General features: G+C 61.3%; 5 protein-coding genes across 10 annotated transcripts; 2 read left to right on the forward strand and 3 right to left on the reverse strand.

The window, feature by feature from the left end:
• Positions 1–842: 842 nt before the first annotated feature.
• On the reverse strand, positions 843–5,801 carry ZFYVE27 (zinc finger FYVE-type containing 27). 4 transcript variants are annotated; one of them, XM_012574599.5, is made up of 12 exons: positions 5,499–5,797; positions 5,350–5,420; positions 5,095–5,281; positions 4,834–4,929; positions 4,551–4,663; positions 3,736–3,866; positions 3,307–3,378; positions 3,121–3,141; positions 2,787–2,931; positions 2,437–2,483; positions 1,878–1,959; positions 843–1,661 (listed from the first exon to the last, which is right to left on the reverse strand). In XM_012574599.5, the coding sequence occupies exons 1-12, from the start codon at positions 5,693–5,695 to the stop codon at positions 1,597–1,599; spliced, it is 1,227 nt and encodes a 408-aa protein (XP_012430053.4). In that variant the 5' UTR covers positions 5,696–5,797; the 3' UTR covers positions 843–1,596. The 4 variants fall into 4 exon arrangements, with proteins under 4 accessions (XP_012430053.4, XP_072787277.1, XP_002192022.4 ...); XM_072931176.1 differs by lacking the exon at positions 4,834–4,929 and having other exon boundaries at positions 5,499–5,801; XM_002191986.6 differs by lacking the exon at positions 3,121–3,141 and having other exon boundaries at positions 5,499–5,798.
• On the forward strand, positions 5,403–11,051 carry AVPI1 (arginine vasopressin induced 1). 2 transcript variants are annotated; one of them, XM_072931179.1, is made up of 3 exons: positions 5,403–5,545; positions 10,531–10,825; positions 10,906–11,051. In XM_072931179.1, exons 2-3 carry the CDS (start codon positions 10,542–10,544, stop codon positions 11,033–11,035), a joined length of 414 nt encoding a protein of 137 aa, XP_072787280.1. In that variant the 5' UTR covers positions 5,403–5,545; positions 10,531–10,541; the 3' UTR covers positions 11,036–11,051. The 2 variants fall into 2 exon arrangements, with proteins under 2 accessions (XP_072787280.1, XP_030132093.4); XM_030276233.4 differs by lacking the exon at positions 5,403–5,545 and adding an exon at positions 10,097–10,236.
• Positions 7,118–9,579, reverse strand: MARVELD1 (MARVEL domain containing 1). Its single transcript, XM_002192053.6, has one exon. The coding sequence runs from the start codon at positions 9,564–9,566 to the stop codon at positions 9,039–9,041; it is 528 nt and encodes a 175-aa protein (XP_002192089.1). The 5' UTR covers positions 9,567–9,579; the 3' UTR covers positions 7,118–9,038.
• Positions 11,052–11,917: 866 nt separating the features above from the next.
• Positions 11,918–19,424, reverse strand: PI4K2A (phosphatidylinositol 4-kinase type 2 alpha). The gene is made up of 9 exons (XM_030276224.4): positions 18,857–19,424; positions 16,127–16,327; positions 15,751–15,882; positions 15,513–15,666; positions 14,855–14,916; positions 14,301–14,400; positions 13,910–14,043; positions 13,564–13,623; positions 11,918–13,427 (listed from the first exon to the last, which is right to left on the reverse strand). The coding sequence occupies exons 1-9, from the start codon at positions 19,421–19,423 to the stop codon at positions 13,266–13,268; spliced, it is 1,572 nt and encodes a 523-aa protein (XP_030132084.4). The 5' UTR covers position 19,424; the 3' UTR covers positions 11,918–13,265.
• Positions 19,425–19,740: 316 nt separating this feature from the next.
• Positions 19,741–23,371, forward strand: MORN4 (MORN repeat containing 4). 2 transcript variants are annotated; one of them, XM_030276239.4, is made up of 5 exons: positions 19,741–19,869; positions 21,489–21,586; positions 21,715–21,829; positions 21,911–22,020; positions 22,160–23,371. In XM_030276239.4, exons 2-5 carry the CDS (start codon positions 21,520–21,522, stop codon positions 22,306–22,308), a joined length of 441 nt encoding a protein of 146 aa, XP_030132099.3. In that variant the 5' UTR covers positions 19,741–19,869; positions 21,489–21,519; the 3' UTR covers positions 22,309–23,371. The 2 variants fall into 2 exon arrangements, with proteins under 2 accessions (XP_030132099.3, XP_072787281.1); XM_072931180.1 differs by lacking the exon at positions 19,741–19,869 and adding an exon at positions 19,944–19,965.
• Position 23,372: the final 1 nt, after the last annotated feature.

Genomic DNA, 23,372 nt, shown 5'->3' on the forward strand with positions numbered 1-23,372 from the left:
CCAGTAATATCCCATTGCAGACACCCTCACAAACAAACCCACAGCTCTTGCAGTGCTACACAGCTCCCTCCCCAGTGTTAGAGCTGCTCCACTGCCCCACTGACTGCTCAGCCCTCTGCACACCAGTCCCCTGCACACCCAGCACAAGCCAGACACCCTCATCATCAGATGCCAAGTCCAGCTTTTCTCCAAATTTTTCGTGAAGTTTAGGAGCCCACAGCTAAGCGAAGTTGTTGAGGCTGGCCTGTCACACAGGAGCTCTTACACTGGTGGGATGTAGAGCCTGCAGCAAGGTCTGGGCTCCAGCAACTTCTCAGACTAGTGGGTGTCACAGCCTGCTGGGCACTGATCCCCCCAGAGTCCCTGGCTTGGGGGAAGCTGCAGCTGGCTGGCAGGGACCCAGGCCATGGCTGCTCCCAGCTGCACAGCAGCCAGGGTCACATTCCTGGGATAGCTGGGAGCTTTGCTGTTCACACAAGGAAAGGTCATCCTTGTGCACACAGGCAGCTGGTGGGACCACCACCCAGCCGGCGAGGGCAGGGCAAGGAGCAGCCGCGGGAGGCAGAGGAAGCCCAGCAGCTCCTGTCAGAGCTGAGGTGCTCCCTGGCTCCAGCCCAGCAGGATGCAGCCTGGCACAGCTGCCAGGCAGCTGCACACAGCTCTGAGCAGGGGCAAACAAGGCTACAGCAAAACAGATGAGAATTCCAATAAAGCATGGAGAGCTGGTGGCACAGAACACTATTTCTCCAGGAGCACCTGTGGGACAGCAGAGCCAAAGCCACAGAGGTGTCAGAGTGACCTGGGACAGGGACAGCTTTTACCGGGATGACACAAGAGGCAGCTGAGGACAAGAGATTTATTGGTCATTCTCTATACGCATTTATATATTAATCTGTAGTAGAAAGCAGCAGTCACTAAGTGCACAGAGCAGCACCAACTCCTGCCTTTTGTCACTCTGGAGACCCAGCCACACAGCCCAGTGCAAACTCATTCTCTTTCCTCCTCTGGGTTGCAGCCAAATTCAGGGGTAAAAGACTAAACCTGCAGGCAGTGAGGCTGAGGAGCACAGGAGTGACTAGCAGAGTCTCAGCTGAGCCAGGATGAAAGACCTAGCTAGTCTAGACTCCAAGGGATGCAGGAGGAGCTCTGAACTGATCCCAAAAATACAGTCACTTATAGCACAGTGTTGGGAAAGGGAGGGACAGAGCCCTGAGGTTGTTCTGCCCCACCCAGGAGGTGAAGGCAGGACCACGAGTAGGAAGGATGGCTCTTCCATCACCGAGCCAGGCCAAAGGGCCTGGGCAAGCATGTGGCAGGGCACAGCAAGTGCCAGAGAGCACCCAGGGCTTGGAGCAGCTGCAGGGATGGGGCTCAGCCATGGGCAGTGCTCCACCACAGCGACCCAGCTGGTGCATGGCAAGGAAGGCTGGTCCATCCAGCCTGGCGCTGGCAGGAGGAGCACAAGTGTAAGCATCCTCTGGCAGGGGAATGCCATGCTGGGATCCAAACACTCCAGGCTGCCAGTGGCAAGGGTGCCTGCCCACTGTCCCACGTCTCAGGCAGTGCAGGACACAGGAGCTGGCTGGGCCTGTTTCATCACTTGATGAGTGCCTGGTTGCAGAGCGCGCACACGAACACTGTCTCCTTCTGAGCCTCTGGGGCTGGAAAGGAAAGCAAATGTCAGAAATTATCCCCCTTTCCCACCATGGGCTAGGGACCCCAGCCACAAAGCTGCTTCGAGAGCTGCAAATTCATCACTGCTCTGTCCCAAGCCAGGCTGTGCTGGGCATATCCTGTCTACCCTCCCCACCAGGGCTGGGGCAAATGCTTAGGCAGACAGAACAGGTGGAAGCTCTTCCCTCCACCTTTCAACTCACCTGTGGCTCCCATCACAGCCTTGGGGACTTTGAAGGAACAACACCTGGAGCAGAAGCTGTTCCCACAGTTACTGCAGCTCCGCTGTGGAGAAAGATGGAGGTGAGACACAGATGTATAACAGACTAAGCCAGGAGTAAGTGAAGGGGGTCAAAAGTCTATACTGCCTTTTGAGAACTGCTCACAGACTGTGTGCCAAGCGTTACACACAGGGCTCAGATAAGGTAACAGGTCATTCCCACTAGCAGACCCATTCTCTACTTCACCACAAAGGCCACAGGAAATGGACTAAACCAGGGCACAGAGCAGGTACCTTCTACAATAACACGTCGGTTTGGCCTGAGGCAGCTTCCAAAGGAGTAAATGGACAAATGCTCCACAACACAAGGGATCCCTGGTGCCATTAGGCATGTGACAACACCCAGCATTTAGGTGAAGTCATTTGGGCTGTGACCGAGGCCAGACACCTGAGCTGCTGGAGAAAGCTGGGGCAAGCCAGACATGACCAACACCTCTGCCCCAGGTGCAAACAGCAAGCTGGGACAGAAACCGAATACTCACCCTCTTCTTGAGCACAGAGAAGGTGGCACCACAGCCCGTGCAGTTCCCTGAAAGAAAGAGCAGAGGTCAGGCAGGGCTCTACTGCCTGGGGCTGCAAGTGGCACAAGAACATCTATAGCTGTTGTAAAGGCTCAGCTCAGAGATGACATTGCTGCACCTTCCCGTCCTTGCCCTTCCTAGGAGTGCTGGGAGTATTCTCCCTACACAGTGGAAAAGGTCACTGGAGGTGTCAGCACAGCCTAGCAAGTAGCACACCCCCCTCTCCACTCCCAGTCCTATGGCCACCACTGGAAGCAGCACAGAGCCCAAGCTGCTGAGCTCCCGCAGGAAGCACCTGCTCCCAAACTCACCAAAGTTGTTGCTGGGGTAGCGCTTGCGCAGGCGCTCGGTCAGGCGGGACACCTTGCTGCGGATCACCTCATTTTTGCTCATAAAACCATTGTCTGGGAGGCTGAGGTCAAAATCTGCTGAGCACTGAGAGCTTTCATCATCCTCCTGCAGAGAGCAGAGCCAGCTGAGCACAGCAGGGTGGCTGGGGGCAGACTGAGGGCTGCAGGGCAGCCCACACCAGAGGCAGGCACCCAACAAACTGGGTGCTCCACCTGGCATTTCTACAAACCACCAGCAAACCAGGCAAAGCTCCAGCTGGGAGGAGATACCACACCCTGGCATGGCAGTACTTACCATGACCAGCAGCTGGTTCTCCTTCTCCCGCAGCATGGGACAGAGAGGAGAGTGAGTACACACAGAGCCAGAGCCACCCAGCCCCACAGCCACTTTCTCTGAGCACCCAGTTTGCCCAACAAGGTCTTGGTCCCTCTCCCACCTCAGCTACCCTGCAAGCACAGCCCACCCCAACCAGCCTCAAACCTCAATTGCATCTTTGAACTCTTCATCAGGTTCTGCCTCCTCTGCTTCCTCCACACTGCCAGGAGTAAGGTCCTACAAGAGAGTCACAAATCTAGTCCTGCTGTTCCCTTGCCTCTGTTCAAAGGTGGCCCCACATTTCTGGGCAAGTTCCAGGACAATGGATCTGGCCCCAGGCAGCCTCACAGATGACACAAGTGTCAGAAGGTGAGCCCCTGCCTCTTCAGACCACATCCTTACATGTGGCAAAAGGACTGAGCCAAGCCCCCAGGGCAGAGAGCAGCATCCTAGTAACTCAGGAGTGGCTCTCAGGCTTCCAGCAAAGCTGGGAGCTGGAAGATGTTTGTGTGAAAAGGGACACAGGCAAGGTCAGACCCAAGGGCTGACTCTGCAGCTCCCACCCCACAACTGCCAGCCCTGCCCCTATCTCACCTCTGCACTGGTGGGGGTGGGGGTCCGATCTGGGGCAGCAGCTGGTGGCAGGGGTTCAGCAGGCTCTGGAGTGCTCTCGAGGGGTTTGGAGCCCACACACTGCTCGATGGAGGCCTTGAGCTCCATTATCACTGGTTAAGAGGGGAATACAGCTGGAGTAAGTGGCATTTCCCTACTCCCAGCCACATCACACAAAAGCCAACTGCAAGACCTGATCTCCAGGGCTCAAGGTGGGGCACTGACACATATCATTCACTCATCAGATGTCCTGAGCACTCCTCTGTTCACACATCAAAGTTAGGGCAGAAAGGAATTCCCTCCACCACCACCTACCCCAGCTCAGGACAGGGAATGGCAGGGGCCAACATCACAGCTCAGACACATCCAACACTCCTTCAGCATGAGCCACAGAAAAGAGCTCCTCTCCCTTCCAGTGGCATGTTTTCAAGCCTATATCATATACTGCCACAGGCACGGAATGTGTTTGAAGCCCTGAAGAGCAGGGCTGGGAATCAAGAGGGATGGAGAGGCTCACACACAGCCTGCATTGACAGACCCTAATTTGCCACACCACAGAAGGAAATGGCACCTGGGCTGGGACACACATCAGGAGAGATTCTCACCTCCAACAGCTGAGCCCTGGGACCATACCACCCACCCTGGGCTGCTGAGCACCACCCCTAGGACATCATTGCCTTCACAGGAGTTCAGGGTCTATGGCAGAGCCTGACATGGGACAGTGGACAGGATCTCTGGCTTCAGAGGGACTTTTCCCAGCCCATCTCACACAGGGCACTTCCAGCCAGCTCTCATACCTTGGTAGAACTGGGTGTTGCCCAGAAAGAGGGTGCTATTGAGGATGGCCAGGACCCAGCAGAGGGGCAGCAGGTAGAGGACACAGACAGTGCCCAGTAGCACTCCATAAAACCTGTGGAAAACAGCAGGATACTGTGGTCAACTCACACAACAGCATGAAACTCCTTCCTTCATCTGGTGTTCCATCTGCTCTTTCCAAATACCAAACAAATCAAATACAGCATCGCAGACCTGGCTGAGCCCCTCTCCCCACCACAGGGTGCCTGACTCAGTACTACTCACTGGGAAGAGACAGTGGGGTTCTCCCAGTACAGCACACGGTACACTGCCTCACAGCTGCAGCACATCCCGTTCAGAAACCCCTCCAGCTGGATCAGGCTGCAATGAGACAGTCAGAAAACCCCACAAACACACACCCTCGTTCCCCACACTGACGCGGGTTACAGCAGCCAAACTGGCACAAGCCCCCCAGAGTCTCCGAGAAGCCTTTCTGGCTGCAGAGGCCCGCACAGTCCCAGCGCCGGGGAGGCCCCAGGGACTCACAAGCTCTTGACCTGGGCGATGGCCTCCTGCCGCGAGAGCTGCACCTTGCGCAGATCCTCCCTGCGGATGCTGTGGTACCTCCTGCGCACCAGCTCGGGCTCCGAGGGCCGGGCCCGGCTCGTCTCCTGCAGGTAACCCAGCAGGGCCGGCACCGCGACCAGCAGGGCGAGCACCGAGAACCAGGCAGCTGCAAGAGGCGGGACGGCGTCAGCCCGGAGCTCCGGGAACGGGAGCAGCCCCGAGCCCGACACGCACCTTGGCCGAGGGTGAGCAGGAGGAAGTTGAGGCCGAGGCAGACCAGGAGAGAGCACACAGGCCGCTGCCACCTGCCGAGAGGGGGAAGGCCAGGGACGTGAGACCCCGGGGACGGTCCCGGTCTCGGTCCCGGCCCAGCCCGCACCTACCGGAGGAGGGAGCGGACACCCTCGGCGGCGTCCCGCAGCGGCTCCAGGTACAGCTCCAGCCGCCGGTAGCTCCGCACCAGCTCCAGCAGGTCGAAAGCAGCGGCGGCCTTGGGCGGCGACGGCTCCGGCGGGCCCTCAGCAGCTCCCGCCGCCCCTTCGGGGCCGCCTGCCGGCCCGTCCCGCTCCGCCGGCTGCATGACGGCACCGGGAGCGGCAGCGGGAGCGGCAGCGGGCGGCCCCGCCGCGCTCGGCCCCACAGCGCCGCGCGCCCCCGTGACGCGGCCGGGCGCGCCGCGAGCCCGCGCGGCCAATGGCGGCGCCGGCCGGGCGGGACGGGCCGGGCCCGGCGCTGAGGCCCGCCCGGTCTGGCGTGAGGCTCGAGGCGGAGTCTCCGTGGGCCCGGTCTAGATACGGGGTCGGCCCTGGCACGGGGCTGCTCAGCGTCCCGCCCGGTCCCGATTCGGTGTAGGGCTCAGCCACAGCCTGGATCCGGCCCCAATCCAGGGCTGGGCACCGATCCGGGTGTAATCCTGGCTGAGGGCTCAGTCCCAGTCTGGGTCTTGGCGTGGCCTGCATCCAGTGTGTTGGTCACGGCGGGTTTGTCGCCATGAGCCACCTCTGGGTGGGTGTGTTTGTCGCTGGGCCACCTCTCCCCAAGGAGAGACCAGAGAGCAGCTTCACTCCCGGAGTCCCGGAAGGGAGCAGCAGGTTCCCCGCAGGCCCTGAGCGTGGCCGGGAGCTCACTCGCTGCCCACCGTGCCCCCAGAGCAGCCCAGCCCTGGGTGCACTGGCACTGTCCTGCCAGCAGCCTGCAGCCCTGCTCGCACTGCTCGGGACAGCACCCTGGGCTGTCCCTAAAGGTGCTTGCAGTAGAGCAGGGATGCTGGCTCCCAGGGATGCTCTGGGGATCCTGGACTGCGTCTGATGCCGAAGTTGTAACCTTGTTATAACCCTGTGCTGGCTCTTGTACAATGAGGGTACAGTGCTGCTGCTGGCTGCCTGCAGCCTCTGATGAACAGGGCATGTGTCCTATGGGCAGAAGGCTGGTGACCCAGTGACACCCCAGCTGTGGGTCCAGGTCCAAGACTCAACTCTGTCCCAAGAGTGTGTCTCAGAGCTGCAACCAGTCCAGGGAGATGCAGGCAGCCCTCCATTGGCCCCTGACCCACCAAGGGCCAGTCAGTGTGTACACGACTGCCCAGTGGTGCCCTGACCCTGGGACAAAGGGCCCTTTCAGCATGGAGTGATGAAGCCCTTAGGAATGCAACTACGTCCTGTCCTCAGTACATCCCATAGCCAGAGCCCTGGAGACTTGGCCTCCCTCTGCTCTGTCTGGAGCCTCAAGTGAGCATCAGGCTGTGCCCAGTCTCTGGAAAGGCAGCAAGGCCAGGGACAACCCCTTTCCCCAAGGGCAGAGGCTTAAGCCTCTCTAGTAGGAGCAGTGGCTCAACGTGAGGGAGCCTGCCTGTGACCCCACAGCACCACAGGAGTTCATGACCATGGCCAGGTACTCCAAGCAGAGAGGCCCCAGGGTGCAAGGCTACTGAGCTGGGCGTAATCTCAGCTCAGACCACATACCCAGCAGGTCCCAGCCCCAGCACAAAGCCCCAGACACCCAGTGTGTGCCAACATTGCTTTATTTGGAAGGTGAATCCATTGGCACCTGAAAGGCTGTAGGGGGATAGAGCTGGTGTGACAGACAGGGCTGCAGAAAGCCAGGGGAAGGCACTTGTGGTGGCAGAAGCACCGAGGGCATTTTGGACAGCCTGGGCCAAGGGCTGCACCAGAGTAAGGCAGAGGCAGGTGGTGTCAGGGACCAGCCTTGACACAGGGCACAGACTGCATGTCCTACCCAAGGAAGGGGTACATGGCCTGGGGCTTGGCAGGCCCCTGAGCATGATGGGGCATGCACTGGGACAGCACATCGTGATGGAAGTGGTGACCCAGTACCGATCCCAGACCCCTTCAAGCCCCCAGGGGAATCATGGCCACTGCTCTCTACCTCAAAAAAGGCACCAGGGAACCCCAGGCAACAGGCAGCTTCGGCCAGCTGCAGGGGACACCCATCTCACTGATTTAAGTCTACACAGAGACTGGAGTAGACCCTCCGTTGAATTGGGAGCAATAGAGAGGACCTGCCTCCAGGCAGGGTGAGGAGGGCTTGTGGCAGGGCAGCCCTAGTGTGGTGCTGCTCAAAAAAATCTGTCTCTGGCTCTGGCTGCCCATTTCTCTGGTCAGCCCTTCAAGGCCTCGTCAGGGCTTGGCACCTGGTGGATTCTGGAGGCTGATCCAGGGCTGGGCTGGCTCCAGTGCCAGTGTCCTCTTCTGTTCTCCAGATAGGCTGTATTCCCACAATGCCTGGCCCCAGCTCCCCCATGGCCAGAGTGCCAGCACAGCCTAGCACTGCCATGCTGCAATGCTCACCCTTCCCCTCCACCTCACCACAGTCTCCCGGCACTGCCCAGTCCCAGAGAGTCCAGAGATGAAGATTTTCCAGGATGATAAACCAAGTGCAGCAGAGACAGGCAGGGCTGCAGGCTGGTTTCCAGAACCATCAGCAAGGCTGTTTGTGTCCCTTTTGGAGTAGCCTGGCCCCAGGGTTGGTTCAGTGGCTCTGGGTGGCTCAGAGCCACAAAGCTCTCTGCAGGGACAGCAGGAGGAGAGAACAATCCCATGACTGGCTCCCCTCAACCCCTGGGGCACCTGGCCCCATCCCAGGTCTGCACAAACTCCACAGCTGGAGGAATTTATCCCCTGCCCAGGGTAACAGAAGAGGCTACGGCTCTGCTTGTCCTTCTCCTCCTTCCACAGCAATGGAGGCCTTGCTGCCCTGCTCAATCTTCAAACTGGACTGGGGTGATGCTGGATCTGGCTGTGCAGTACCTGGGTGTCTCCACAACCCTCAGGTGCAGGGCAGGGGGGCACTGAGCCCTTTGGGGCTCCAATAAGATAAAGGATGTTTTCAGGCCAGACAGAAGGAGGGGCCCAAGCTGGGGAAGCCAAGTTCAGAGCCTCCCTTAGGGAATTGTGGAGGCGCCATGCAGCTGGAATGGCAAGATGGGGCTGCCAGCAGGTCAGGGGGGTTTATGCCCATCCAACTCCACTAGGCAATGCTGCTCCCAGCGCAGCTCCCCCAGGCTAGTCCCCCCTCTACCCCAGGGAATAGTCAGCACCCACCTGAGCATGCAGCATCTGCAAGACCAGGGGCAGGGGATTTTGGCATGAGTCCTAGGGGGACTCCCAAGATCGGTATCCTTCTTAGGGGCTCTCCATTTGGGTCCTTCCACTTGCAGTAGCCTACGTCTGTCCAGGGCTGGGGGAAGGGCCTGTGCAGTGGCTGGGTGTCCACGCTGTCTCGGTGCGCTGCAGGGGAAGCCGTGCTTGGCGAAGGCCTCTGTCTGTCCATCCGTCTGTGCAGGAGTCTCTGGAGGAATTGCAGTGCAGTCAGCCAGGAGGGGATGGGGCGGCAGGGTCATTTCATCCCAAAGACAGGCTGTGTTCTGTCTGCGGCTGAGAAGGAGAGCCAAGTGGCACGGGATCTCAGATGATGTCTCGCTGGTCCTGGCAACGCCGTGACAGGCAATAGAGCCCGGAGAAGAGGTACAGGAAGGCCGTGATGCCCCCGCAGATGGAGGCGCTCAGGTAGGCACTGTACAGACAGTGCTGACTGTAGCCCGGCAGGTTGCAAAAGCTTCTCTGCTTGGCCTTGTGACCCATGATGCCAGTGGCAGCTGTGTAGAGGCCCACACCCAGTGCCAGGTCGTGCACCAGGTTGGTGATGAGCCAGCGGGAGCCCAGCCAGGGCACCAGCTCCCAGCGCCCCAGCAGGCTCAGCCCGAAGAGGGCCAGGGTGAGCAGCCAGATGAGGACGGCGGCAAACAGAGCGAAGTGGGCCGCCCCCTCGTACTTATGAGCCGCTACCGTCACCCAGAAGGCAGCGCCCAGAGCCAGCTGCCCCAGGCGCAGCAGGCCCAGCGGGCTCCGCAGGTAGGCGCGATGGAGGCTGAGAGAGCCGCGGGCCGGCGGCCCCGGCGGCGGCGGCACAGTCGGGGGAGCCGTGCGGGCCATGGCGCGGCCCTGCCTACTCCGGCGCGGCTCGGGCGGGACTCGGAGCCCCGGCAGCGACTTCCTCCCTGACTACTGCCAAACATCTGGCACTCAGCGCTCCTCCCCGCGCGGGGCCTCTCTCCTCTCCTTCCCGCCCCGCCTCCGCGCCCCGCCGCACTTCCCGCCAGCCCATCCAACACCCGAGGGCCGCCACGGATGCGCCGTCGGGCAGGGATCGCCGCGCCCCTCCCGTCCTGCTGCCGCCGGGGCGGGTCATCAGGCAGGGCGCGAGGGGCGGCGGGAGGACGCGGCGACCGCTGCCGGCGGCGGGGCCCGGGGACAGCGCACCGGGAGCGCGTGCGGCGGCCGGCGGGGGGCGCGCACCGGGGCTCCCCTTACGTCATCCGGGATTCCCTTCGGAGCGCGGCGCGCCCCGGCCCCGCCCAGGGGCGAGGCCTCGCACCCCGCCCGTGACGTCATCCGCGCCACGCGGCCTCCCGGGCGAAGCGGGGCAGCCGCGCCCCTCGGCGCCGATTGGCCGTGGCGGCGGGAGGCGGGCGGGGATTGGCGGAGGCGGGGCCGGCACGCCGCGGTGAATGAATGGGGCGCGCGGCCGTGGCGGGACCCCGGCGCGGTGGCACGAAGCGGGTCCGGGAACGCGGCGGGCACCGGGCGGAGCCAACACCGCCAGGTCTGTGCGAGGGGCCGGCGGGTGCGGGGCAGCGTCGGAGCGAAAGTGGGTCACGGCGGGGCCCAGCGCCCCGGGCAGGGCGGGACCGGACTTGCGTGCCCCGGCCCGAGCCGGGGCGTCTCCCGCGTTCCCGGGCGGCCCCGCCTGTGCGGCTGGCCCCCTGCCCGGCGTCCCGGACCGCCCTTCCCCCGACGCCCCCCCTTCCTCACTGGGCATCCGCGCCGGATCCCGGGGGAGGCGGACCGCACCGGGCGGCGAGACCGGAGCCTGACGCCGACTGTTCGGTGCCCGCAGCGCCCAGGGCCATGGGCACTCCGGCCTCGGTGGTGAGCGACTCTCCGGGACGGGCGGCGCCCGCAGCCCGCGCCCGTAAGCGGGCCTCGGCCAACATCTTCCAGGGCGTGGGGCTGCGGGAGCTGCGGAGCCTGTTCCGGAGCGGCGGGGCCGAGCGGCCCGAGGAGCGCGCCCGCCTCGTCTGGCGGTACGCGGGCCAGCGGCGCATGGCGCGGGCCCTGCGGCGGCTGCGACGCCGACCGACAGCCCAGCCCGGCGGTGGGATGGCAGCGCTACGGCGCTTCCAACTCCTTCGGTAGGTACGGCTCGCGGAGGCGGGCCAGCCGGGGGAAGTGGGGCCGGGCCACGCCGCTAACACGCAGCTCTTGCCCGTAGGATCGCGGAGAAGCAGCTGGAGGCTGACTGCGGGGCCGAGACGGGCTCAGGGTCCATGTGGCACGCTAAGCGGCTGGGCCGTGGAGAGCAGCTCTCCAAGTGTACTGGGCAGGGTGCAATGAATGGTTAATAAAGGGTGGACAGTGGTGGCTGGGTGAGGCTCTGGTTGTGTCCTGCCCATCCCTAAATGTCAGAACTATGGTCCAGGCTGTTGTAGAGCACCTAGTGCAAGGAGAACAGCCCCACATCACAGGCCAGGTTGGAACAGACCTGTAGGTCATCTGTTCCAGCCTCCCTGCTTAAGCAGGGTCATCCTAGACCAGATGTGACAGGGTCACATCCAGATGGTTCCTGAATATCTCTTGTGAGGGAGACTGCACAGCCTCTCTGGGCAATCTGTTCCAGTGCAGTCACGTAGTAACTGCCCTGTCACAGTGACAACTGAACACAAGCCACATGCTGGCTTTCATGAGAAGGAATGCTTGGAAGAGGTAATAGAGATTCTCCAAGGAAAGGTTTCTCTGCGGGAAGACCAGCTGGCCAAGCTGGAAGAGTGTAGCACCCAGGAAAACAGACATTCTGAAGCTGGAGAAGCTGAAGCAGGAGGTATTCAGCCTTGCTGCCAAAAGAACAAAACTCCAAGCCATGGTCCTGTGGCTGAAGGATAAGCAGCTGCAGGAAGCAGCTTTACAGGCTGATTGTGGCCACTTCGAGGAGGGAAGCCGCAGCTGGGCAGCCTCATCTCCAGCCTCTAGAGCTCCCCCTCCGAGAGCCACTGGGCCCAGGAGAGACTGGAGCAGGACCTGCAGACACACGATGCCAAGGGACAGCCTGGGCAGCTGGTTGTCCTTAATGTCCAGCATGAGCAGACAGGAAAGGAACTCTGTCCTGCAGCACCTCCAGCAGTTGCAGGTGGCCAGTGCATTCCTGTGCAGGTACATATGGATACCAGCCATGGGCTGAGGAGCCCCAACCTGCTCTAGGGTGCTGCAGAGGCACAGATGTAGCCAGCTGAATGGCAGCGCTGTTATTCAGACCGTTGCATGGTTTAAATACATTACATACATTTCTACAGTGCATTAGAACAATACATTTTGGGTCAGTCAAATGCAGCTGGGCCTGGCCAGGGAGTTGGGATCTCCACTGCTGATTCCTCTGTGCTTACACAGCCAGTGCTGAACCCCCTCCCCATTGCAGGAGACAAAGCAGCTGTTCTGCCTTCATCCCTCCCACTCCCCAAAGATGGGCTAACAGAACAGCAAGACCCAACACTGACTTTCCTCAGCAGCCTGAGGAGCCACAGCTCAAGGCAAGCGGGTGCAGGCAGCAGCTCTGGTGCTGTTTTATACAACACAAGCTCAGCAGCTGCTGGTGAGAGAGGGGCTTCCTGCCTCCCCACCCACAGCAGATTGTCAGCTCCAGGGCAGCCAGAAGTCCATGCTGGTCCCCCAGTGCTCCCACCCATGTGGCAGAAGAACCCCTCCAGCCCTTTCCTGGCAACTCCTGCCCCTCAGAGTGTCCCTAGGCACAGACAAGGCTGGCACCATGCTGGCTGCACAGCAGCCAGGGAGCTTGCTGGGAGAGGAAAGAAAGTCAAGCGAGAGCAGCTATGGAGACCAGGCAGGAGAAATGGACTGGGGCAAAAGGGGAGAGCTCCCATGGGAGAGCTCTGCAAAGCCGCCTGCTCTTCACAGGGACAAGCCAGCACCTTTTTCGCCTTAGTGTCTAACTGCACCCAAGCCAGCCCCATGTGTTGTCCCTCTTATGTCCCCCTCCTCGAGCCTCTAGCCAGAGAACAGCCGTTCATTGTGGTCCCCGCTACGCCAGTGGGCAGCAGGAACTCCCCCTGAGGAAAGCAGCGTGCACGGGGTTGGGGCACCAGAGGGACAGCGGAGGAGTACAGCACACCCTCAGGGAAATGGAGGGGCTATCACCTGCTAAAGGCCTTCCCAGCCTGACAGCTGGCATGGTGGGGAGGAAAAGGGCCAGTGGCTGATGTAAAGGGCTGGACAGATCCTGGCTCAAGTAGCCTGTTCATCCCAGCCCCAAGCAGGGATGCTCAGAACCACATGCAGGCCAAGGAAGAGAGGCAGGAGCAGGGTCCCAGCCACACCACAGTTCCTGGTAGATTCCCATACCTACCCCTGGCCTCTGCCCCAGGCAGGGCACCAAGCTCCAATGGAGCTGGGGAGGGACCATGCCCAATCTGCCTGGCTCCTCCACTTCAGCTGCAGGTTCCTCCAGTCGCATCTGCTCGCTCTACCCTGAAGGTCAAGTCCCAGCCACAGGAGCCAGCAGTGGCCCAGCTCCTCTCGCAGTGCTAGTCCGAGGTGGCCAAGCCCTGCCCGTGGCTCCCACAGCTACCACCATGAGAAGAAAGGCTTCCGGCTCTGGAAGCTCTGCGTGTAGGACTCACTGGCGGAGCGCTGGTGGGAACGCGCTGTTTCCACAATCACAGGTGGCATCTGAACCAGGTGCAGTGGACTCTTCCCATCTTTCAACGCCTGAGTCAGGTTCAGGATCTGTATGGCACAACAGAGCAATGCCTGAGCTGCCCTGAGAGAGCACCAGAGAACACCAACTCCAGCACCCTTCCTGTCACAAAGGCAGGACAAGGATTCCTACCTCACCCATCTGTCTTCCCTATGCACAGCTTACCTGGCCTCTCATGACAGCAATCTGCTTGTGAAACTGTCCCCTGTCAAAGCCAGGGTCTTTCTGCAAAAGGGAGAGCAAAGAACACAATGAGATACTCCCACTGCTTCATGCAATGAACAAGGTGCCTATTCCCCAAGTAAGCCACACCCCCTGTCCTGTCCCATGGGTTTCCTGCTTCTCCCACATTAAATCTTCAGCTCCTGGCAGAAGGATAACCCTGCTGTGTCTCAGCCCAGAGACAGGAGCTTGACCACCTCTCTGTCCCTGCAACCTTAACAGGGAGTTCCCCAACACCACTCCCGCTTTTCCTCCTCCTACATCATCTTCACCCACTCCTCCAGTTCACCTTAAACAGCTCATACAGATCTTCCTCCAGGTCCTTGACAAAGTTGGGGTCTGAGATCTTGGGAAGAATCAGGTCCTTGATCTCCTGTGAAAACGGGATTTTGGCCTGGGGCAGCCATGCCCAGTAGAATGGATCTGTGGAAGAAAGCAGGAGACATTAGAATTGGAGAAAGCAACACACAGTGCCACATGCCCCTGGGTGCTAGATTCCCTGCATCTGGAACATGGGGTCCAGCATCTGCCTTCTACAGTCTCTGCTGAGGAGCTGCCCATGAACCCAGAAGTTGCAGAGGCACAGCCCTAGCCCTCTCCTCTACAATCCTTGAAAAGGATGCCCAAGCATGGAGTTGTATGGCCTGCCATGGTGCCTTGGCATGGCCTGAGGGACTCACATGCTCTCCAGGAGTCCGGGTGTTTCAAGGGAAAGGCCAAACCATTGTCTATAGCAGCCAGCTTGATGATGGGCTCCTTCACCACCACCCAGTCGCTGTCCTGGAAGGAAGTGAAGCATGTCACAAGGAGGTCCTCCCAGCAGGAACAGTCCTCCTCCTACTCCCTGCAGCCCCACTGTCAGGATCTCTGCCCTGGCTACCATAGAGGCATAGCAGCCTCTTGCCTGTAGCATGGCACCTTAACCACAGGGAAGCACAGTTGCTTTGGGTGCGAAAGGGGACAAAGCTGTTTCCCCCCCAGGCCTCATTCCAAAGTCCAGCAACACCAGTTTTCCCCAGCAACACCAGTTTCCCTCACAGAGTTCAGCTGCACCCTCACAAAGTCCCACTAGGCCACAAGTCACATATGCAAATGGTAACAAAAGGCCCAGGAGACAAGATCAGGCCTCAACACACTTGGAAACCCAAACGAGATGGGAAATTCCTGTCCTGCTGCCTGGCAGCTTCCAGAAGCAGAGTCCCCATGTTACCCCTGCCCAGGAGCAGCCACTCACCCGCACGCCCGCGCTGTCCAGGGGACAGTCATACTTGATGAGCCAGTTGTCATTGCCCCGATCTGCAGGGAGATGAAACCAGCTGTGTCAGCACCAGGGCCTCCCTGCACCAGGCTGGGCACAAGACTATTCCTCCTCTGACCCAGAAATGAGACAGACACATTTTAGGCACAAACTCCCAGAGCCCTTAAACTTGCTGCAGGTATGGGAAGGCACATCAAGCCCCTCACAGACAGCCCTAGAGGTCCACATATCTCCAGCTCCCAAGAGAAAAGTCAGCCTGCAAGCCCCAGAGTGCAGCCTCAATGCCTTCCAGCCTAGCAGAAACTCAGGGACATTGTGTGAAATGGGATATACAGGGGCACAGTTAACTGCTGGATTTCTGGATGTCCCTGGATCCTCACAGCTGGCAAACTTTCACCTGAGCACTATGGTAGATCCAGATCTGCCAGTAAACTGGCCAGCAGCCAGAGCCTGAGGTGCTAAGCAGCCCAGCAGCTGCACTCTGCCTAGAGGCAGATGTCACCTGGCAGCAACCAAGGGGAATGGAGTTTCAGGTGCAGGGAAAAGCCACCAAGACCCTATCTTCCTCCCCTTTCTCCAGCATGGTAGGACATGAAGGAGCAGGCAGCATCCAGTGCCAGGCAGCTGGCCCTACCTGTGTTCCTGATGATGTAATCCAGCACCACCAGCCGCTCAAACTGCAGCAGCAGCTGCCGATTAGTGTTCTCCGGGAGCGGCTCGGCTTCAAACCGCCGCAGCCAGTAGTCTGCATCCTTGTAGCCTTCCACAAAGAGCTGGAAGGAGCCCACCTGAAGCAAGGACAGGCTGCATTACAGAAGGCCACAGAGGCTGGGGAGGTGCTAACAGGCAGGCATGGAGACTGGCAGCCCTACCTTGGGTGGCAGACCAATGCGGTTGAAGCGCTGGCCAACTTTCGGCACCTTCTCCAGGGCCAGCCTCTTTCCCCGGGACTTCACCCTGTCAATGGCACTGTAGTTAAAGGTCTCACTGGCCAGATACACCACCTGGAGGGACATGAGCACAGTCAGCAGGGGCCTCTGGGAAATCACAGGACTGCCCAAAAAAACCGAGACACAGCATTTCCCAGAGCTCTGCCCAGCACAAGGATCCCCACGGTTTGAACAGGAACAGCCCTAGTCTAGAGCACTCAATCTCCTAGGTCAGCAGTGACACAAGATAAGGTGCAAGCAGAGCTGTGTGGAAGCACACAACAGCCTCCCCAGAAGAAGCCAGCAGCTGTCCCCTCACCTTTGTGCGGGGAACAATGTTGAGTTCCAGTTTCTGGTCTACCAGGCTGGCACCTGCCTCTGACAGGTAGCCCTGGTTCAGGACAAGGCAGTCTCTCCCAAAGCAGCACGGGCAGCACAACTTCTGTAGCCACTTGGTCCACTTGGGGTTCAGCTGCCCATATGGCTCCTCATTCTTGGGCTTGAAGACACCAATGATTTTCTGTGAGTGGGAGAGAAGAGGGCTGAGTCCAGGAAGTTGGCAGAGCTGGGACACCTTCCTCAGCCCACAGCGAGGATACTAAGGAACAGGTCCAGAACTGCCCCTCAGTAGGATAATAACCAGCATCCTGGGACCAGCTCCTGGGAGGGAGGTAGGCAGGGCTGGGAACAGGCCCTCTCCAGCCAGTATCCCATCCCAAAAGAGCAGGGTGCTGCCCAGAGACCTTTATACCCAACATGAGTCCCAAAAAACACCAGTGATGATACAGTCTCCCGGTAAACACATCAATCTCATTCCAGTGACCTTTGGATTGCTGGGGAGAGCTACTGCTCATTGTTGGTCATTATGTCCACACAGGAAAGGGACAGGGATAGCAACCCCTGCCCTGGCTCAAAAATCCACTGAACAGAGCTGATCCCAAACTGACCAGAGGAAAAGGAACATAAGAGCCGAGCACCTGCAGGACTCCTGAGGAGCCAGGGCTCTGTGCTGGGGAGTCCAGCAGCAGGACTGACTCTCTGGCTACACTGTGGATGAGAGGGCACAGGCAGCTCCAAACTGGCCCCCAGCTGGTACCAGCAGCACTCCCAGCCCCTCACTCCAGCCTCACACACACGCCAACCCAACAGTGGGGACAGCAGCACAGGTATCCCCCTGCTACGAGGGCACAGAAGCCTTGTGTGGGGCACTGCACCACCACTGAGGCAGCGCTGCCACAGCACACAGATGAGAGAAGGGCTGGGACAGGAGCAAGGCCACCTGTCCCCACAGGTCAGGCGTCCCTGGGGGGGTGGCAGTCCCTGCTCTGGAGTGACTCAGCAGCACATGCAACCAGGCCTTTTCCCCATGGCTACTGCTAGCCCTGGCCTGAGTAGGCGTCACTTCCCCAAGCTGAGCTCCTGCCAGAATGTGAAAATAGAACATAGACCCAGTGCTTCAGCAGGGAAGCTCAATGCAATCTCAGTCTGTCAGGGGCCAAAAGCCAGGCCAGAGCAAGCAGAACCAAGGCTTTGTCGACCAGGAAGACAGAAAGGAAGGGTTTGAGGGAACAGGATCACTTGAGCCATGTCCAGATCACATGGTGGAGCCACTTTCTCTAGGCAGGCAGGAAGGCAATCCCCTGCAGCAGCCCCACACGGCTGTCACATGACTGTCAATAGATCCAATATATCCATCCTTGGATACAGCCCTCAAAGAAGCCTGTCAGGAGCTCTGGCAGCATGAAGCCCTGTGCTCCAGGGAACCAGTCCAGCAGAACAAGGCCCAGCCAGGCAGGGACAGCATGGAAGCAGAAACCAGAGGCCTGGCAGCAGAGCATCCCCTTCCAGACAGACCTGTGCGACAGCAGCACTGACAGGGAAAACAGGTCTGCCTGGTGCCAGCAGCAAGGCAGAGGGAGCCTGGCCAGCACAGAGGAGCAGCTGGCAGTGGGGTGATCATAACCACTGGGGCTAGGCAGCACAGCCCTGGAACAGCTCAAGCCCCAGTAGCCTCAAGGGAAATAATCAAAGATGAAAGTTTTTCCCCTCAATATCTTCCCCCTGCTGCCCACAATGTCTACATGCCACACTCTCCCATGCCAACAGTGAGATGTTTTTGGTAACTCTGAGCAGCAATCACAGCAAACAGCCACACACCACATTTGCTGGCAGCAGGATAATCTGGGGGACCTGCCAGCAGTACACAGACTTTGGCTCCCCACACTCCTGCTCCAGCAGCCATCCTTGAGTTTGGCTCTCCTACAGCCAAGCAGCCTCCAACCTGCAATCCCCAGGTAGCTCATCTGGCTGGCCAGTCTAGGTCTCATATTGAGCAACAGGAGGGAGCTGGGCTGCGGCATAAATGTGTATTTCCTCACACGCCATCAGCTGAGCTGGGAACTGCCTGCAACAGCTTCCAGGAGCCAGCTTTCACCCAGAGAGGGAAAACTAGGACACATCAGAGACCACAGAACTCACTCCTGATTGCCTGGAAGCATCCCAGCACACACGTGGCAAGAGAGTCACAGGAAACAGCAGCAGCTCAATTGGGCAGGGAGCAGCAGGTCACAAGACAAGCCAGCCTGTGCTGCACACTCATCGGGTCAGTGGCACAAAGACGGCTGTCACACAGCTGAACAAGTCTATAGGGGACCAGCTACATGACAAGGACTTTGTCTCCACTATACCAACCACACAGCCACAGAAAAGACATCTCAGTTAAAAAACAAACCAGGCCGAAACCAGCTCAGCCCACAGAGTCCCAGCCCTGGGGCTGGAGTCACTGTGTTCAGATGCTGATGCACGGGCTGCGGGAGGGGGTGACCCTTCCTCTTTGGGCACAAAGCCACAGAAGAGGTTGAATCAGCACTTGGACACTTCTGCCCCGCACTCTCGCTGCTTTACTTCGCCACTGTACTTCTCCCCGGGGCGGCTCGGAGCCGCTCCGGTCACTCCCGCCAGCGTCCCGCTCCCGGCCAGTACCGCTCAGGCCTCGGCGCTCCACGGGAGGCACCCCCTGGGCCGGCCACGCGGGGCTAGCCCAGCTCACCCCCTGCGGGTCCTTCACGAAGTAGCTGCCGCTGGAGCCCTGCGAGATGCGCTCGGGGAAGATGCCGCGCTCGCTGGCCAGCTCCGCCCGCCGCACCACGTCGGCAAACTCGGGATCCTCGGGGAAGTCGTTGCGCTCCCGCTGCGCGGCCGCCGCCGCCGCCGCCGCTGCCGCCGCCGCCGCCTGGGCCTGCGCCTGGGCCTGCGCCGCGGCCGGGCCCCGCGCCCCGCGCTCCAGCAGCGGCTGCCGCTCGCGGTCGCGGCCCCCGGGGGAGCCGGGAGGGGAGGGCGGCGGGGGCGCGGCAGGCGGGAGGGCGCGCACGGCCCCCCCCGGCAGCCCGTAGTCGGGGCCCTGCGCCCTCTCCGGCGACACCAGCGGGCTCGTCTCATCCATCGCGCCGCCCGCCCGGCCCCGCCGCGCCGCTGCTGCCGCTTCCGGTTCCGTCCCCGTCACGGCGGCGCGGGGGCGGCTCCGCCTGCCGCCGCACCCCATTGGCTGCTCTGCCCCATATGGCGCCACGCCCGGCCCTGCCGCTGCGGCCGGAGCCGCGGGGGCGGCTGCGGACATGATGCCGCTGGGACTAGTTCGGAAACGGTCGCGCCTCGAACCGTCAGCTCAGGGAGGCCAGGGTATCTCCGCCTCCCGTACACCCCCGCCGCGGCGGCTGGCGCCAGTGCCCTACACAAAGATGGACGCTCTGGATTGGCCGTGCCCATTGCTGCCCTTCATAAAGATGGCGGCAGGGCGAGGGCACCGCCCCTCCGCAGCCACGCCCGCGGTGGCGAGCTCCTTGCCCCACACAAAGATGGCGGCCGGCGAGGGCGTGCTGCGCAGCTGGCCAATGAAGAGTCGCGTTGCTAGCGGTTGTCATGGAAACAGCCAACAGCGAGTGGGGATGGACGCTGGCGGCGTGGCACCGCCCGGCGGGGCGGGGTGCTGGCAGGGGTGGTGGCGGCCACCGCCCCTCGGCGGGACGCGGTGGGGAGCGGTGTAGGCGGACAGCGCGGAGCCAGGTGAGCGCGGGCCGCGAGTCCCTGCGCCGCCCGCCCCGCCCGCCCCGCTCCTGGGCACGCACCGGGCCCGTGAGCAGCGCCACGCGTGTCCCAGTGGTGAGGCGTGCGTGCATCAGCCGTGGGTGCATGAACACCCGGGGTGCGGGTGCATCAGCCGTGGGTGCACGGACACGGCGGGGTGCGGATGATCACTCGCGGGAACAGAGACACGACGGGATGTTGGGACATCGGGGTGTGGGTGCATCACCCCTGGGCGCGGTCACGCCCCCGGACACACTCCCCAGGTGGGGTGTGCGCATCCCCCGTGGGTGCGTGGCACGGGCGGGATGTCCGTGCCTTTGCCCGGGGATGTGCGGTGCAACGAGGCGCGCACCCCTCGGCCGCTGCGCTGTTCGGGCCGTGCTGGGCGCTGCCTGTCCCTGCGCGGGGCGGGCAGGCTCGGGGAGCCCAGCGCGGCCGTGCCCGGCTTCTGAGCAGGCTGGGGTGCTCGTGGGGCGCTGTCCTCCGGGTGAAGTGTCACAGGCCGTGCTGGCCGAGTTCACAGCCCGCGGCTGCACCCTCTCCTCCGCCTGGCATGGCTGGGCAGGCTGCGGGGTGGGAGCCGGCGGTGCGCTCCCGGTCCCTCCCATCAGCAGAGAGCACTGTTCCGGCGCTGTTCGCCTTGGCTGGGGCCATTTCTCTGGACACAAAGCCCTTGCAAGTTCCCGTTTTGCTCCTGAGTGCCGCGTCCTTGCTGGTTCGTGTGGTTCCGTGCCCACCTCTTGGGTGATGCGCAGCCGGCTGTGGGCAGACAGACCCCGCTTAGATGCTGGGAGCCGCTTCCCATCGCTGGCACTGCCTGAGCGGCACCGGCAGCTGCTGGAGAGGCAGCGCCCAGCCCACCTGCGGGGCTGTCTCTATTCTGGTGCTTTCCCGTGTGCTGGGGAGATCTGTGCTGCGTAGCAGGGCTCTGTGGGGTGTGCAGGGCTTCAGGGTCTGCTTGCTGTTGGCAGGCAGGTTTGCAAACCCTGGGTAGCTGGGCAAAGCCCTGAAGCCCCAGGATCCTATCTCTGCTGTCCCTCTCGGGAGGAGTGTCCTCTCATCCCTGGGGGTCAACCGGGTCTGCCCATTCTTGAGGCTGGATCTGGAAGCCTCACAAGCTCTCTGTTCCCTCTCCTGAGGTACTGCCACTAAACACAATCCAGCAAATCTGTCTCCTCTCCAAAATGCTTGTTTTTGCCTGGAACTGCCCCAGCAAAGCTGAGAGTGGCCCCCGGTCTGAGCCTGCACAGTGCAGGACCTCTGGGGTTCTGCTGGACTGCCATGACAGAGGCAGCCAGTTCCTGCCACACTCCTCTTCCTGCCACTCACTCACATTTCACAGGGCTGTGACCCCCGTGGGCTCACATCTCCCTGAGCCCTGCAGTGGGGCGGGCAGCAACCCGAACCTGGCGGCTGGGGTTTCAGAGCCTGGGCAGGGCAGCTGTGCTCCTGGGCTCACCTCCTCATCTGTGCTGTGCCCTCGCAGAGCTGTCCCCAGGGCAGACAGGTGCCTCTCTGCAAGCTGAGAGGATGCAAGGGCTGTGGGCAAGCTAAGCTGCTCTCCCCGCCCAGCAGCTCTCTGTGCCTCTCCCTGCCAGCTCTTGTCCTGCTGTGCCGGAGGCTGTTGCCATGACCCTCACCAAAGGCTCCTTCACCTACTCCAACGGAGAGGAGTACCGCGGCGAGTGGAAAGAAGGTGAGATGTGGCAGGAGGGAACAATGCCACCAGTGCTGGGGGACGAGCAAACCCCACATCTCTGCCCAGTTCCACACTGGGGCAGGTCCCGCCTCTGCCCAGTGCTGCCCATTTCTGCTCTCGCCTAGGTCGCAGGCACGGCATCGGGCAGCTGACGTTTGCTGATGGCACTGCTTACGTGGGGCACTTTGAGAACGGGCTCTTCCACGGCTGCGGCGTGCTCACCTTCTCCGATGGCTCCAGGTGGGCACTGCATACTGCATATTCCCCAGGCATTCCCACTTGCTGTGGGGAGCTGCCACCTCAGGAGATCCTTCCACACAGGTACGAGGGGGAGTTTGTGCAGGGCAAGTTCAGTGGCGTTGGGGTCTTCACCCGCTGTGACAACATGACCTTTGAGGGCGAGTTCAAAGGCGGGCGCGTGTACGGCTTCGGTGAGTGCTGGTGTCCGCAGGGCCCCTGCCCAGCACAGCCCCTTCCAGCACCTCCCACTTCATCCCTCCTTCCCTGCCCCATCCCTGCTGGGTGCGGCTCCCTGCCTCTTCACTCCCAGCCCTTCCCTCCCCTCTCCAGGTCTCCTGACCTTCCCTGACGGCTCGCACGGTGTGCCCCGCAATGAGGGCTTCTTTGAGAACAACAAGCTGCTGCGGCGGGAGAAGTGCACGGCCATCATCCAGAGGGCCCAGGGCGCCTCCAAGTCTGCCCACAGCCTGACAGCGTGATGGTGCCCGCATCCCCTCCCACCAGAGCAAGGACCCCCCTACCTGGGCACTGGCTGGCCCTGGAGAAGGGATGTGGCACTGCTGGGTGCCTCCCTGCCCTTCGTCCCCTCCAAGCGTCCTGCCAAACCCCTGCCGCTGGAGGGGATGGGACCCTCTGCTCTCCACCCAAGTGCCCTGGGGCAGCCGTGGTGCCTTCTCTTTCTGGCTGTAGCCCTGGCACCTGCTGGAGCAGCAGAAGGACAGGGTGACAGGGGCTTGGGCCCTCTTCCCCCCAGGAAGACTGTGGACCACTACAGCTGCTAGCCAGCTACAGAGGATGGAGCAGGGGGTAGAGGCTGGTCCCTGACCCCACTGCCAGGGTGCCTTGGTGGAAGCTGCTGACTGAACCACGTGCCCCCAGAGCGGCAGCTCCTGGCTCACTTTGTTGCCCTGGTCCTGGTGGCAGGGGGGCACCCCAGGCATGCTGTGGCCTGCACCCTCAGCTCTGGGTGACTGGCCATCCCTCTGCATGCCCAGGGCATGGTGACATTGTGTCCCCGAAGAACCCAGCCTGCTCTCAGGGGCAGCCAATGGGCTGTGTTCCCCTCATCCCTGTGCCAATCCACCCATCCACCCACTGCCTTGGAGACATCATCAGCAGCATCCCCACCATGTCTGCTGCACGCTGGTGGAGGATGGTAGCAATGGTGAGCAAGGAGAAGGGTCACCTGGAGCCTGGAATGTGGGACATGAGCAGGGCTGCATGGGGTGCCAGGGCTGGAGCAGGAGGCCTGGGCAGAGCGGGGATAGAGGTATGGCGAAGGGGCAGGCAGGGGGCACACAGTTCCCCATTTTGCCCCCCACAAGCGTCCTTCATCTCCCCACTGCATGCTCACCTTCACCCCCAGTGCGGTCTGGCTGGCTGTGGCACGGAGATCCTGGCAGCCCTCACTGCCCAGTGCAGGGCTGCAGGGGCCGTGCCTTCCCTGCCAGTCTCTGCCCGCACCGGGTCCCGTGCCTTGCTGTGACCCTGGCTTGTGCTGCCACCTGCACGGGCCTCAGCTGAGTAAACCATGTTGCCAAAC

Source organism: Taeniopygia guttata, chromosome 6 (genome assembly GCF_048771995.1).
Source record: "Taeniopygia guttata chromosome 6, bTaeGut7.mat, whole genome shotgun sequence".
Classification (NCBI taxonomy): Eukaryota; Metazoa; Chordata; class Aves; order Passeriformes; family Estrildidae; genus Taeniopygia; species Taeniopygia guttata.

Coding starts and splice junctions, on each gene's coding strand:
- ZFYVE27 (XM_012574599.5), bottom strand. CDS start 5,695: ATGCAGCCGGCGGAGCGGGACGGGCCGGCAGGCGGCCCCGAAGGGGCG. Junction 4,930..5,094: donor ATCGCCCAGGTCAAGAGCTT/GTGAGTCCCTGG, acceptor GTCTCATTGCAG/CCTGATCCAGCTGGAGGGGT. Junction 2,484..2,786: donor CTACCCCAGCAACAACTTTG/GTGAGTTTGGGA, acceptor TCTTTCTTTCAG/GGAACTGCACGGGCTGTGGT.
- MARVELD1 (XM_002192053.6), bottom strand. CDS start 9,566: ATGGCCCGCACGGCTCCCCCGACTGTGCCGCCGCCGCCGGGGCCGCCG.
- PI4K2A (XM_030276224.4), bottom strand. CDS start 19,423: ATGTCCGCAGCCGCCCCCGCGGCTCCGGCCGCAGCGGCAGGGCCGGGC. Junction 14,401..14,854: donor TGGACAGCGCGGGCGTGCGG/GTGAGTGGCTGC, acceptor ACTTCCTTCCAG/GACAGCGACTGGGTGGTGGT. Junction 13,428..13,563: donor TTGCTGTCATGAGAGGCCAG/GTAAGCTGTGCA, acceptor TGTGCCATACAG/ATCCTGAACCTGACTCAGGC.
- MORN4 (XM_030276239.4), top strand. CDS start 21,520: ATGACCCTCACCAAAGGCTCCTTCACCTACTCCAACGGAGAGGAGTAC. Junction 21,587..21,714: donor CCGCGGCGAGTGGAAAGAAG/GTGAGATGTGGC, acceptor GCTCTCGCCTAG/GTCGCAGGCACGGCATCGGG. Junction 22,021..22,159: donor CGGGCGCGTGTACGGCTTCG/GTGAGTGCTGGT, acceptor TCCCCTCTCCAG/GTCTCCTGACCTTCCCTGAC.
- AVPI1 (XM_030276233.4), top strand. CDS start 10,146: ATGGGGCGCGCGGCCGTGGCGGGACCCCGGCGCGGTGGCACGAAGCGG. Junction 10,237..10,530: donor GGCGGAGCCAACACCGCCAG/GTCTGTGCGAGG, acceptor CGGTGCCCGCAG/CGCCCAGGGCCATGGGCACT. Junction 10,826..10,905: donor CGGCGCTTCCAACTCCTTCG/GTAGGTACGGCT, acceptor TCTTGCCCGTAG/GATCGCGGAGAAGCAGCTGG.